Source organism: Protopterus annectens, chromosome 11.part0, assembly GCF_019279795.1.
Source record: "Protopterus annectens isolate FY-2018-M chromosome 11.part0, PAN1.0, whole genome shotgun sequence".
NCBI lineage: Eukaryota > Metazoa > Chordata > Ceratodontiformes > Protopteridae > Protopterus > Protopterus annectens.
Window position 1 is genome coordinate 237,360,836 of NC_056745.1, and position 15,455 is coordinate 237,376,290.

The 15,455-nt window shown below is 38.3% G+C and overlaps 1 protein-coding gene across 2 annotated transcripts in view; it reads left to right on the forward strand.

Annotated features, from left to right (window-relative positions):
- ITPR2 (inositol 1,4,5-trisphosphate receptor type 2) overlaps nt 1–15,455 on the forward strand; it is a 2,416,542-nt gene that overhangs the window by 1,479,837 nt on the left and 921,250 nt on the right. For both annotated transcript variants that reach the window (XM_044087657.1, XM_044087658.1), the window contains exons 34-35: nt 4,991–5,111; nt 12,501–12,691. In XM_044087657.1, coding sequence (XP_043943592.1) covers nt 4,991–5,111; nt 12,501–12,691 — 312 coding nt within the window. The remainder of the gene's footprint in view (nt 1–4,990; nt 5,112–12,500; nt 12,692–15,455) is intronic.

The window sequence follows — 15,455 nt, forward strand, 5'->3', positions numbered from 1 at the left end:
ATGGTGCCAGCAACTCTGACCCTGTGGGTTCTGTCCTTTAGCCAGTTTGCAACCCATCTTGTGACATATGGGTTTACATTTAAGCTGGTAAGTTTCTCTATAATACCTGAGTGGGGTATTGTGTCGAAAGCTTTTGCAAGGTCAAGGTAGGCTGTATGGACTGCCTTTCCTTCATCAATGGCCTTGGTGACTGTTTCGAAGAAGTCGATCAAGTTCAAAAGGCATGATCTGCCCTTGTCGAAGCCAAACTGGGTCGGGTCCAATGTCTGCAAGTCCCCTATGTCTTTGTTTATGAGTTCCATTATGATCCTCTCCATAGCTTTGCAGACCAGGCTTGTTAAGCTTATGGGGCAGTAATTACCAGGGTCCGTAGAGGCACCGCCTTTGTGGAGTGGGACCACAGTTGCTGTACGCCACTCCTTGGGCACGTATCCTGTGGTAAGGCTAAGATTAAACAGCTGCCTTATGTGCGGGTTTAGTTCCTCATTGAGTTCGTGTAGCACACAGCCGGGGACACCATTGATGCTTTGTTTTTAGCTTTAGAGAGAGCAGCTTTTACCTGCGCATTTGAGATGTCTGGGAGGCTACACTCCGCTGGGATAGTTATCTCTCCTTTTGGGGGGGAGAGGGGGGTGAAGTTTGCACTGAACCTGTCCGCCAGTATGTTGGCAATGTCTGTGGGTTCAGTGATTTTTGTATCATTTTGGACTAATTCTGAGCATATCTGGGAGATTCCACCCAGGTTTCTAACATAGCTGAAGAAGGCCTTATGATTGTCTTTTGAATCTATGGCAATTTTTCTCTCAAAGTTGGCCTTGGATGATTTTATTAGTGCTCATATTTTTTTACTAATAATGATCAAGGGTGTCTTCTCTTTTATGGATTTTGCTCTATCATGTAACAGCTTTCTCCTCTTATTGTAAAGTTTGTTTATGGCTGGGGTCCACCAGACTGGACATTTGCCCTTGGTGGAAAGAGTCTTGCTTTTATTAGGGATTGCCTGATCCATGCAGTCCTGGAGGTGTTCGTAGAAGGCATTTGTAATGACTTCCACAGCTTGGGTTGTGGTTTCCACTGGCTCGGGGGGCTTGAAGGATACCACACCAGTCTTGAGTAGTGTGAAGTTTGCTTTAGAAGTTCTTCACTGTGGTCTTTTTGTTTGGGGTGGGGGGGGGATGTGAATTTCCAGTGAGATTAGTTTATGATCTGATCTCACCAATGAGGGATATACTTCCGGTGTGGAGCATTTTGTCCCCATGTTTGTGATGATGAGATCTAGTATATTTTCTCCTCTTGTGGGAACGGTGACTAGTTGTTCCATGGCATTTGAATTTATGAACTCCAGGAACCTTTGGGCTAAAAAGTTGGGGCTTGAGTAATGTTCCCAGTCTATATTCGGGTAGTTGAAGTCACCCAATATAATGGTGTTTGGAGATACATTTATACCCTCCAGTGTCTTCAGGAAGGCTGTGTGGGGGTTCCTGAGTTTGAGAGGGTGGCCTGTAGCATGCTACAAATTGTAGAGCAGTTTTGCCTATGGTTAATTGCACCTGGATGGTTTTGGATGCTTCGTGCGTTGCCACCAACCTGGAGGTGTGGGTATCCTTGATGAATATGGATACACCCCCTCCTTTTGTGGTGTGGTCTGGGTTTTGGGGCCGGAACGCATGATATGAGCTAAAACCTGATAGTGCTGGGGTGCTCTCAGGAGCCTTGAACCAGGTTTCAGTTACAGCACAGACATCGATGTTCTCCATACTGAGAAGGGCCTCGAGTGCATGCATTTTGAGATTTAGACTTCTGGCATTGAGCAGCATTACCCTTAGTTTCTTCCCATTTTTGTTTTCTAGGGTGGTAGGTTTAGAATTTGAGCCTTGCCTAAAAAGGCACTATGGGGGTGGCAAGAGCCTTAGCCAATATCCGGAATCCCAGGGGTGACAGGTGCAAGCCGTCCCTTGCAAAGCAGCGTGGCTTGTCAAGCATGTCATCCCAGGCAGACAGACACTGGATCCCCTTTGAATGACACCAGAAATTAAGCCAATTGTTAAAGCTGATCATCTTGTCTCTATGTTGTGGCATCATTCTTGGTGAAGGAAGGATACTGCTCAGGGTCAGGGTCATACCTGCCTGGGCTACATAATCAGAGAGCTCCTCTATGTCTCTTTTCATGTAGTCCAGGGAGGTACGTCTCAGGTCGTTCACACCAGCATGGACAATGACTGTGTCATATTTGTACTTGCTGTGGAGTGACCCGAGTGCTTGTGTTATGTGGCGGATTCTAGCGCCCGATAGGCAGCTTACTGTGACCCTCTCCTTATTCAGCCTGGTGAGTGGGATGTCAGTGTGTCTGACTATGGAGTCACCTATGACAAGTATGTTTGGTGTTGTATTTGGCCTTAAGGGCTGTGACTGCTTTGCACACTGATTTTGTGGTTTATGTGTTGCCTGTGGTGTGTCATGAGGTGGCAGTTGCTTGGGTGTCTGCTTTGGAGGCCTCTGCTGTTTAGGTAAATTTTTGCTCAGAGCCTCCGAGTATGTCTTTGTGTGTTTATGTGTTTGATTCATTGTTGTGATAGCTTTATGTGAGACTGGTTTTGTGGTGTGTGTAGTTGCCTTCTCCTCCTGTCTGGTCTTGCCAGTCCTGAGTTGAGAGAGCTCAGCCTCCATTTTGGCCAAATAGCTGGATCTCTCGCAAGTATTTGTGTTATGTGGGAGGAGGAGAGGGTTGTCTGTGTACATGAGGCAATTGTAACATTGCCTCAATATTCCCAGATTCACCAACTGGACAGGGGAGGACGCCAGCATCTGGCCCTTCGACATGCTAGAGAAATTAAGAAGTTAGGGGTGTAACTGAATAAGAGAGGACTTAGTAAGGAAGTGGGTACTCCTGGGGGGGGGGGGTTCGCTAGTGATGGACTTTGTATAATACAGAAGTGCTAAACCTGAAAAGAAGATGCTTTTAAGACAAGTGCTGAGCTTTTTTTTTTTTGGAGTACAGTAAATGACCCCACACAAGAGTGCTAGGCCAAAGACAGAAAATATGCAAGTTTTGAGAAAAAAACGATTTTAAAATTAAGTGCAAATAGGAAATTCAGTAAACAGCTTTTGGTTGTGCTCTAAATACAGCTAAAAATGCAGAAATCAAGTTTAACAAGCCAGAAAATGCTCAAACTAGGCAACTATGCAGAAAAACTTATCAAATTAACATAGGAAAAATACTAAAAATCTCAATATATATACCATTTTGTAATATGCAGAACTGATCATATGTTGTTTGAGCGTCTGTATTTATAAGTGGTGCTATCTAATTTTATAGATCACTGGGTGCGAGTTGGGATTTCAGGAAGTGAGAGCCAATGAACTTAAGCAGGTTTGCTACCCAAGGGTTATCTCCTCTTTCTCAGTATTAACCCCAGAGGTTTTTATTTTAAATATCTTTCTTCACTGACCAGATATTACAGTGCTTTGCTGTATTTATTGGTAAGTTTTAATAACTTTATCTGTGCATTCTCTCTTTCATTACACCCTCTCTACCATTAATCCAGTAGGTTTCAGCTTAAGACCATTATTTACATTCATATTGTTTCTGCCTTTGTAAGCATAAATCTCTTTATTGAGTTGAAACATTTGTGATAATCCATTTAACAAACAAATACAGACAAAATCAAAACAGCAAAGTCCAGTCATATTATATCCATTGGTTCACAGATAGCGCCATTGCTTAATAATTTTCTCTCTGACATCTTACTACAGTCCCCTTGTTTCTCTTCTCTGTTTCAAACCCAAGGAACCCATCTCATTACTTTTTTTTGATGAATTATCCTGCTGAAGTCTTTTTTTTTCCCTTTAGTCTTAATCCATCAACAGCTACCTGTAAATCTTATCTAGTGGGTGGAGGCTGGCTGTTCCAACTTTTTGTGATTTCCTTGTGTGATAGAATGGACGATATGTTTATTTATTTTTTAACTGTAAGCAGAATGTTTCTCTCTTCTGATATACTGTAACATTGAATGCCTTTAGCGCATCTCCCCCTTCGGTATGTAGCACAATTTTACTGTTAGAATGCGTAAAACATTTCAGGTGTTTTACTACAAGGACTGCATGCTGACAATTACACTGATGGTCTTTTTATGGCATGGTCATGTTTCATCAGTTTATAATTTAAAGTTTAATTAAATATACAATGGAAAATATTTTTTGAAAACACTGTATAGATTGTTTTTTCAGTAACTATTTTTGAAAAAATAAAATCATAAAAGTGGTATTCTGGTTCTCTTTGCTGTATAGAATAATAACATCTCTTTCCAGATTGTGGTCTGACATTATTTATAATGTAGAAAAATTAATTGTTTTCTGTTTAGTAATTGCTTTTAAAACTGCATAAAATGTTGAGCAATGACATTTTTATTACTGCTTTATTATGTAGGAAATGTTAACTGTTTCTACTTTATACAAATGCATTGCGTAATTGCATTTTGTAAGCTTAGTGAAAATCCGAATAATAATCAGGATTATTTTGTTAGGCCTCTCAGAATACATATGCACATCTTCCTTAAAAAAAAAAATACTATCATTTAAACAGTTTCCAGATACCTCATTTAGGCAGTGTTAAAATAATTCCAAATTTGCAGTCATTGACAAACTCTAAAGCCCAAATTCATGTACTGTCACTTATAGTACCAAGTAAACAGGATGAGAATTTAGGACAGAACATCTGATCATGTGGACCTGTCAAAGGCAATGGCAGAGAACATGTCTTTCTACGATTACTCAGTCACTTTCCTAACCAAACAAGATGTATGCAGATGTATGGATATAATCATGTGACATTTTTGTAAGTGCAGTAATACCACAGGCCAGAAAAGAACATCTATTCCATGTTTACAGTCTAGTTACACAGCAAAAAAAAAACAAAACAATAAGTCTGTTTTTATATGCTCTTTACTTTAATGGCATTTTTATAAGCACTATATATATTTTTTTTCTTTAGACACATCAGCCAGTTTTTATCCAGTTGTTACAGTCTGCTTTCAGAATTTATAATTGTAGCTGGCCAAGCACAGTGCAGAAGAGCTGTGTAGAGTCCTGCATTAAAACCCTGGCTGATGTAGGTAAGTTTGTTGTAAATCAACTTGCACAAAATTTCATTACAAATTTTAATTTATTTGCTGTCATTTTATGTCAACCTACTATAAGCACAAGAAGCACCTTATAGTCAATGGCACATTTTCCTGATTTTGTATTCTACAGGTACTGTGATGTAGATGATAGCCTCATGTTCTTCCTTTATTATTTAAAAAGAACCTACTCCTATAATAATGATTTAAAAAAATATGATAGATTGCATGAAAATCTGAAAAAATGCCAATAGCTACATACATTGAAAGGTCTGCACACGGAATCACAAAATGCTGACGCTAAGTTGCAATGCAGCAACAGTCTAGTGAGCTCCCGCCTCATTATGGGAAGAAAAAAAAGCAGAAAAGAAGTCTGAGTGCCACCAATGACAACATAACTAAACAACTAATATGTGCAGACAATTGTTTTAACCATATCCCTACTGAGTGCCACATGCACAATGATTGAAAACTGTAAAACAAAACTATGACCATCTATCATACATTACTAGCTTATTGTGGAGAAATACTCCTATGAACTGTCAGTCCCCTAGTCTAACAAAACAGTAATGGTACATCTGCAGTATTGACTCACATTTTGTAGCAGTACAGTAATAACTTTCAGGAAGTCTTCTGTACCATAAGCATCCCTGTGTTCAATTACATACCTAAACCTGTCATATCAGCTTTGGTCTAGCAGGTGACAGCGCTGTAGCAGTGGATAACCTTAAATAGCTCATCACACCTGTTCTGCTTGCTGACTAAGATAGTAATTACAAATCAGAGGTCAGATACGAGCCTGCCCAGAAAAAGTACATACCCTTCCATGCCACATTTCCGCAGTATTCTGCATTCATGGAAGACGTACCTCATTAAGAGCACTGCAATTCCAAATTGTTACAGGGAAGAGAGGGGGAAATGTTGAAGTTCCTTCTGCCCCAGTAACAAATTTGCATGGTTTTCCAAGAAGATACCATTCTCTGAAATATCTTGAGAGTTTGCTAGCTTCAGGTAGGCATTGTCTCAACTCTGTGAATGCTGCATACACCTCGTTTTCTCTCAGGAATACTGAAGCAACTAATCTGTTGACACAAGGTTCAAAATGTTTACTCTACCCATATAATATGGCAAGACCTAGCAGCCGTACCTTGTGCCAGATATTCTGGCTGAGTGGAAGAGTCATCCCACACTTGAGAAACTTACAGTGTTCTTGTCTATGCTTTTATTGTTGCCACCTCAAAGTCTGACAGATTTCACAGATGGTGTTTAGCCCAGGACTTTATGCATCTCATAAATTTGCTTCTACATCACATTGTATGACCTCACTAACTTCCTGGACATCAACCAATAGGCAGTTATTTGAATGTACCACGTATTGTAAATTCATGAATACTGTACAGTTGATGGCACATCTTTGCCTTTGTTAGAGAAGTACCATTTATTAACCAGATGGTTGAGTAACTCAGGTCTGCTAGGTTCTTTTCAGTGAACAGAACAACCGCTGTTGAAGAAGCCCCACAATCAGTTAGTGTCTTCTGCAAGAAATGCCTAGTCTTAAGAGGGAACTCCTAAACATCTTTTGTGACCATGGTTAACTTTGGAGCATGGCTGTCCATGAAAGCATAAATGTGACAGCCACCAAAGAGATTGATGACATAACATTGTCCATCATTAGACAAGGAATATCCCCTGATAAGGATGCTCTGACCCTTAGCTCTACACATGATTTTAACGTCTCCACCTGGGCAGCATTGGGTAGATGGTGGTGGCCACTGCTCTTTGACGTCTCTTCCCCACCATACACATGTTGCTGTGATAGCCCTACTCTTACATTTGTCTTTATATTCAGTCTACAGGCTCATTACTTATGGTCACTTGAGATTTTGTCACAGTGATTGATATGACCATCTCTACTTAAAACTGACCATCCTTTCTCTGACTGCAGTGTCTCATATATTTCCCCCAGTCTTTGAGGACTACTATCATCACTACTGTGCACAGCCATACTCCCAGATATTCGACAGGTGTATGAGTTGTGAGGCGGAGCTAGTATATGGTAGGTAATTGGCACATAATGGATTTAAATGCATCTGTGACTCTACTATGCTGCCTAGCTAACACCTGCACTGAGAGACATACCCATGATGAAATTCTATGACTTAGTGTGTCATAGGACATTTATGTTGCATTATGCACTTGACACTTGCATAGATACAACTGGTGGTTACACGTATGATACAAAACGAACTAATGTGTAACTATTTGTAAGGCTGTGACAGATTTTCATATTTTCATTGCATAGATAAGGAAGTTAGATTTACAGGTTAATTGATTCTGGGTGTATCATTTACAGGCTGATTGGTTCTAGGATATATCATTTACAGGCTGATTGGTTCTAGGATATGTCATTTACAGGCTGATTGGTTCTAGGATATATCATTTACAGGCTGATTGGTTCTAGGATATATCATTTACAGGCTGATTGGTTCTAGGATATATAATTTACAGGCTGATTGGTCCTAGAATATGTCATTTACAGGCTGATTGGTTCTAGGATGTATCATTTACAGGCTGATTGGTTCTAGGATATATCATTTACAGGCTGATTGGTTCTAGGATATATCATTTACAGGTTAATTGGTTCTGGGGTATATCATTTATAGTTTGATTCCAGGGGTGTCTCCTAAAAATATGATTCATGGAAGTTTTTAATATCCTCCTGTCAATATCGCTTTGCATTTAAATATGTACTAATTTCCAAAATACTCCTACTTTTAGACAACAAAAGAGTTGCATATTATTTTATCTGGTATCCAAAGAGTGGTAACTGTTTTTAGATAAATTAGGGTCTCTAACTTGCTGACAAATGACAGCTAATTGAAAGTAAAGTGGAGATTTTCTCTGACACACTATGGCAGATTACATTACATTAACAAGAAGTGAATTTTTTAATTTTTTCCCCAACACTGAAACATCCATTGTTTCTTCTTATCTCTGAGCTCTGACATTTTTATGTATGTCGGTTCTCATAGGCTGCCTGAGATAAATGCTTTCATTTTTTAATTCATCATTTAGTTGACTTGCACTGCTGTCCAGCTGATCCAGTTTTGAGTGGTGCACTAGGAGGTGCTGTATTTTTGTAACGGGTTGTTGAGCAGTGGGAGTGAAGGACAGTAGTATGGCGCTCAAAATAGAATGTCGGTATTGAGAGGTGATGAAAATGTAAATTACGCATTAATACTCTTATTGTTCACACATTCCTTTTTTGTAAGCTTTTTTGCTTTCCGTCAACTCTATCCATCAGACTTGAGTCCATTACTTCTCAGTACAGTAGTGGCCCTTCAGTTAGTTATATCAAGCACTAAAGAGAGAGGGCCATCACCTAGGCAGGCATGAAGATGTAGTTTGCTCTTCTCTGCTAAGAGGAAATGTGCAACCTCATGTTGGCAGCCTAAGGGTCTGGCTTAACACTCCCACAGCTCATATGGCATAGTGGTAATTCACAAATGGGGCCATCCAAGTGTTTTAGGCTGAACCATTATGGAACCTAATTGGCCCCAGGCTGCTGAACTATGTGCAGTACTTAACCTACAAGATTATATGAGATATGGCACATCAATAAGGAGCATTTGCAGAAAGACATAACCCCTTCCCAGTGGTTGACCTGTGTACCTGTATGATTGCGAGGGCACAGAGTACCTCAAAAGCAGAGCCCATGGTTCACCTATTCTTTTATGAAAAATGATTGGTAGATGTCTGCATAACGTGTCCAATGATATAATGAGCATGATGTCATGTGTGTATGTGGGTGCATTTACCCATAATGCCTTTTGTCTCTGAATGTCTTAATGTTTTCAGTATATATATATATATATATATATATATGTGTGTGTGTGCGTGTGTGTGCGCGCACGCTCGTGTATATATATGCATGTACGTGTGTATGTATAGATGATGTTCTGTTAATAAGCCCTCTTTAATTGGCAGTATGTTGTATTTAATGGTATTTACTCAACCTGAGAATGTACACATCTCTGCATGCATGAATTCAGAGTGAATGTTGCTTTTTGTGTTTTTATTTTGCTGATAATTTTTTTTTGTTAATAATGAGGGTAGTTTCAGGGTAGTTTAATGCACTGAGCATTCGATGAAAGTGTTAGAGTACCAGTTGGTATATATTATTTTGCATAGCCTTTAAAATTGTTTTTGTTTATTACCTTGTTACAGTGTAAATAATAGCATGATCACAATACTGGAGGTGTCAGCATGGTTTTCTACAGGACAAAGGCTGTAAATTGGGAATATTTTAAAATATTCGTAATGTCTTAAGTTGACAGTAAAGTACATTTTCTAAATTAAAAGATGCCTCTAGCTGTACTGTAATGAGTTGCATTCTTTTTTGACAAAAATTTAAGATTAAAAAACAAAAATCACAGATTCTGAAAGGGAGAGAGCAACATTTTAAGCCAAATATGAGGGCCATTCTAAAGTCATGGCTGGCTGCCAAACATTTCTTCCTATTAGAGTTGCATTTTTCTCTGAGATATATCAGTGATTCAGTTGTCACAATTTTCCATTGATTAAATCTTCTGTTATGAAATTGTGTAGCATGTTTCCCATAAAGTCATCATGTTTTTATAAAGCATTCAAACAACCATCTTATTCTATTATTGAATCTAAATTCTGTGTTATTAATTTTGCTGACTAATTATTCTACATACTTGAATATATTGATTATAAAGGTTGATTATGTTAATTATTAATAATTCTGTCATATTGTAAATTGTTTGTTAACATGTTTTATTGTTGATAGGGGAGGAATCTGTTGACATCATGGAGAATAACTGTTGAATGTCTGGGAATTCAGGAGGAGAAGGTGGGATAGTACCCAGGCTATACTCAGCAAGGGCAGGTGAAATTCTGTTATCGCCTGAAAATATTGTTGAAAGGTTGAGAGAAGAAGAAGAAGCCCTGTGTCAAACTCCTGAATTTGGTAGATGTGCTTCCTCTTAGAAAGCACCGCCAAGAAGATAATGTTATTAGACCCATTTCTGTAGAAGAGGTAAATCTGACAAGGCTGCAGACGTAGATGAGTTATGGGCAGAAATTCTGAAATCCACAGACATTGCTTGGATGTCATGGTTAATGCATTTTTTTTCATTCCTGTATGGTAGGCAAGTACAATATCTTTGGATTAATAAACTGGTGAAGTGGTCCCCATTTTCAAAAAAGGGACTTGGGGCAGGAGAATATGTACCATTATAGAGATATCACACTTCTCGGCTACCTTGAGAAAACATGTACCAGGATACAAAACAAGGTCCATCAAATAGTCAAGACTGACTCAGGTGGAACAGCATAGCTTCGATTCTATCTGTGGAACAGTGGATCATTCGTCTATCTTGCATAAATCTTGTGAGTTTGCCAATACTAATAGTCTGTGTTTTGTGGACCTAGGTAATGTTTATGACCGTACACCCTGAAATATATCATAGGGCATGGGATAGAGGTCACTGAGGTCACTGAGGTTAGAGAACCACTTGCTCAGTGCTGTTTAGGTACTGTACTGTAATTGAAAAGACAAAGATGTGTCCCTCTTCTTGACATTGACGTGAATGCATTCAAGATGGGCAAAAGAGATTCTGCCAAAGTTGAGTCTCATGTCTGCCATCCTGTTTGTGATTTCCTTGGGCCATAGTTGCAGCCTAACTCTGGAGATATTCCAGGTTGGTGACATGAGGGTTGCATCAAATATTTATTTGTAGAGGATGTCCTCTTAGCTTCAACTGACCGTGATTTCCAGCTTGGGCTGGAACATTTGCTCGCTGAGGGAAAAGCAACTGGATGAAATTCAGCATTTTCAAATCAAAGGCTGTTTTTTTCTGAAAAAAGTATATTTGCTTTCTATACGTGAAGCAGATCAAGTAGTTTAGGTGCCTTTGGTTACATGGTCACAAGAGATGTTAGTGTGGATTATGAGGTCACTGACAGCAGTACTGCAGATGTCGTATAGGACTGTGGTAGTGAAAGGAGACATGAGTAATAGAATGAAGCTGTAAGTTTACTGGTTACCCCGTGCCTGTATTCTTGTCTGTGATTTTGAGCTTTGGTTACTGACCAAAAGAATGAGATTCTAATTACAAGCTACAGAAATGAGGTTCTTTTCAAAGGTAGTTGGAATCGTTGTCTATGATGGAATGAAGATCTGTACAAGTCAGTTCGTCCTCTGTTTCTGTTAGGGCTCCAGTTTGACTTGGGGTACCTCCCATTGGAGGCAATCAACCATGGCCCACTGGGAGGAAGCATCAGGCACACATTGCGGGGTGACCCATCAGATGAGCTGAGACAGTCCCCCGATGTGGAGAAGTATGGACAACCAGTCATAGCTTGACCATCACTTTCAGCCAAACACTTTTACAAGTGTGTTTGTGTGTGTGTGTGTGTGTGTGTTTGTGTGTGTGTGTTTGTGTGTGTGTGTTTGTGTGTGTGTGTGTGTGTGTGTGTGTGTGTGTGTGTGTGTGTGTGTGTGTGTGTGTGTGTGTGTGTGTGTGTGTGTGTGTGTGTGTGTGTGTGTGTGTGTGTGTGTGTGTATATGTGTGTGTGTGTGTGTGTGTGTGTGTGTGTGTGTGTGTGTGTGTGTGTGTGTGTGATGTTGCCATTAAATGGTTTTATATCAGTTATTTTAAACTTTTTTATTTGAACAGCCTTTACTGTTTGTTACTTCTGTTACTGAAAGCTTTCAGAATAGTTATTGAATTGTCTTTACATTTATATATAAAAAGTTATTTTATGGAGTGAATGTGAAATATGGTGTTATGTATACATGAAATTATGAGGCATGTTTGAGCTTCATAAAAGAAAAGTCCATGAAAGTATTGCAGTGCATGTCTCATTGCTTAAATGAGACAAAACTGATTTGAGAACTGAAGAAGAACCCACTGGATAATGGCATAAACCTTGTAAGAGTTTGTCAGTGAGAATTTGAACTAGATAATACTTTGTCCAGTGTATACATTAGCATAAAAGTGTTAGTACTGTTTGCCATATTTCAACCTCAGCAGAAAGTTGATAAAATTTTGCATAGAACTTTAAGTCCTTGACGGGTAAGCAAAGAAAAGAAGTCTCCTAAAAGTTTAAAACTCTGACTGTAATTATGATCATAAAAATAAAATGCTTCCCACCAAATAGCACTATAGTTATTGAAATAGAACAAAAAAAAGTGCATTAGTTAGCTGTAGTATTTTGTGAGAACAGCAGTAAGGGTTCTTGTAAAGCCTGAGAGATGCCCTGATGAATCTGTATACATTTAATAGTTAAAATTAGATAGTAAAGAAAGAAAAAAAAACATTCAGTTTAATGGTTTCACTGTTTTTCATTTTCAAGCAAAGAATCGTGGTATAGCAATTCCAGTAGACCTGGACAGCCAAGTGAATACACTTTTCATGAAGAATCATGCAAACATGGTACAGAGGGCAGCCATGGGGTGGAGGATGTCTGCTCGTGGTGGGCCTCGCTTTAAAGATGCACAAGGAGGACCTGCCTTGGATTGTCGACCAATCATCGAGAAACTTCAGGTTGGAGCTTTTGAGATTGACTATTTTAAATAACTGTTTAATCCTGCAGGCATAGATATGTAGTATAGATATAACAAAACCAGTGTCCCTTTACCAGACTGCTGTCTTGATTGCTGTTTTATATGTAGCTTGTGAACTCCTCATCTAAAGTCTTAATTACAAAGAAAACCTATAAAACCCAAGGGAAGTTCATAAATGTAGAAATGTACAGGAATCTGTAGTCTGTATTGGGTGAATGATCACTACAAACTGCTAGGGCACGTTTACACCACATTAAGTTCTTTTCCCTATTGTGGGTGGATTATGATGTTAAGTTTGTGTTTTAGATTCATAATAAATACATTTACTGCTGTTGTGATAAATCATTTCTATTACTGCTGTGTTTTTTTCCCTGAGGAGCTGAAATAATCCAAGATCTATAAACCATCCCCCAAACACGTTCTCAAGTAGTTTATTAACTTTCTTGGAATCTTTATAATGAAGTCATAAAACTCCAGTTGGTATATGTAGCAGGCTATATGGATCTTTCCTGTAGCTCTGAGAGTTTTTTTAGCAGCCATATATTAGTTATCCTGGAAGTGGTTGTTTTATTATAACACACATTTGTAGCAGGAAAATTTATGTTTATAAATGCACCGTTACTGTTAACGGTGCACATTTTCTGCAACACCATATAGTGGTTAAACATTTCTTTTCTAATGTGTATAAAAGCTTTTAGCTGCTGTACAAAATATTTGTGTATGACTGTTACCATTGGTAGCAGTCGGTTTTAATGTTAAAAGTGCTTTCTGAGCACCAGTGTGCTGTTGTTATTTCTTAAATACAGCTGAAACTGTGCCGTATGTACTAAGTTGAACGGAATGATGTTTTTAGTAGCTCCTTGCTTGAGTTCTTACATTTGTGAACATTCTTGACCATGTCACTGACAGTATGGTGAGTAATTTGAAGACAAACTGTTTTATGCCTTATTGCCTTTAATTCATGAGCCTTAAACAGTTCTAACCAGGTCTCAGTATAGGCATTAAAGTTGGTGCTTAACACTAAACAATTCTACGTATAACATAACTGCCTTGCTTCTGTAATCTGTTCATTGCTGCTCCTTTCAGTATGTGTTTTTATTTCATTAGTTGCCATTGTATAGCATTGCTTTTTGAACTGACAGTGAGTAAAACCATGAGCACGAATAGCAGAAGCACTTGTTATTCACACTTTTTTTAAATTCTGCTTGAAAGTATGGAATGCCTTAGCATTCAGATTGCGTAGAGGTGTTGTGGGGTAAGTTTGCTCGTAATCCGGCAGTGATTTTTTTTCGGTGCTGATCTGAACACGCACAAACAACACATTGCCTTAGCATCATGTGCTGCGTACATGGAAATTGTGCCGACTGGCAGGAGTTTTACGTACTTTGACTTGCTTTATCATTTATGAATTTATCTCATTGATTAGAATTCCTGATTGACATGCAGGATTACACCTAACTAGTTATGACTGACTTCATATAAAAGCACTCATAGCATGCAAATGTAAATGGGGTTGACCCTCACCCCGAATAAGAGTTCTTGTATTCCTTCTCAGAGTGCTGCCATCACTTTGCATAGTCATTTATTGGCAAATATTGCACTTAATAGTTTACAGTAAAAGTGACTTAGCAGAAGTATGTAGAACTCTTTCAGGCTTTCTTTCATTAATTCTTGCAAGCCTTCATTCACTTTTCCTCCACACTATTAACAGCAGTGCAGAACAAACAGAATCAAGGAGAGGTCACTCTTTCTTTCACTGTTGAGTTTAATAATGGTAAGAAAGTACATATTTATTCATAAAACTATAGTACAGTATGTTTTTGTTTTCTTATCATCTGCAACCAAGTCTGCCAGTAAATTAAGAAACATGAATATTTCCCTGCTCACTCGAATTACAACAGTGAGTAGATTAATTTGCTGTAAAAATGAATTTAGTTATTTTTATCAAAGACAGACTCATCAGTTGTTCTCCTACCCTCAGCATTTAGGTAATCTAGCAAATTGAGTAATGTATGTAATTCTGTTCCCATTTGAATAATAGCAGTAAAGTTTCATATGAAAATGAATACCATTATTTTTACAGAGAGTCAGATAGAATGGCTAGAGAATGAAGCAAATCAGGATCTTGCAAACTTTTTCCAGGTTGCAAGACTTGTAGAGAAATAATTTGCATTATAAAATGAGGAATTGAGAATTGTTGCAAAGTCTGCTCATCTCATTCTTATGCAAATATTGTAGTTTCTATTATTTCATCATATAATTTTATTAACTTAAAATAATTATTCCAAGGGAAACAAAAATTAGCTTGAATTGACAGGCACTGCAGACATATAAATGTAGATTTGGAATGTTGAAATGAATGCATTTGCTTCAGAATTCCATTCCATGGTATACTTTTATTAGTGTTTTACCCAGATCGGTGTCCAAATACTCTAATAAACTGGGTATCATTTATAGTTTCTGTGGTCACTAGACTAAAAGCAATTAGCAACTCAGTTTTATGTGAAAATAAAACTATTAAAGATTGTGAAGAGGATCAGAAATGGAGCAAATTATTTTTTCCCAAATCTTGCCAGATGTGGGTGTTGTAAAAGACTGAACTGCTTCTTACAAAGACAAATTAAGACTGCTCTGAGTGTTTGCATCTTTCATTTATATGTGTCTGAGCTGAGACTGAAATAAGTCCATTTGCATCCGTGATCTACCCTGGTTGCCAGATTGAAAGAATAAAAAAATAAATTCTT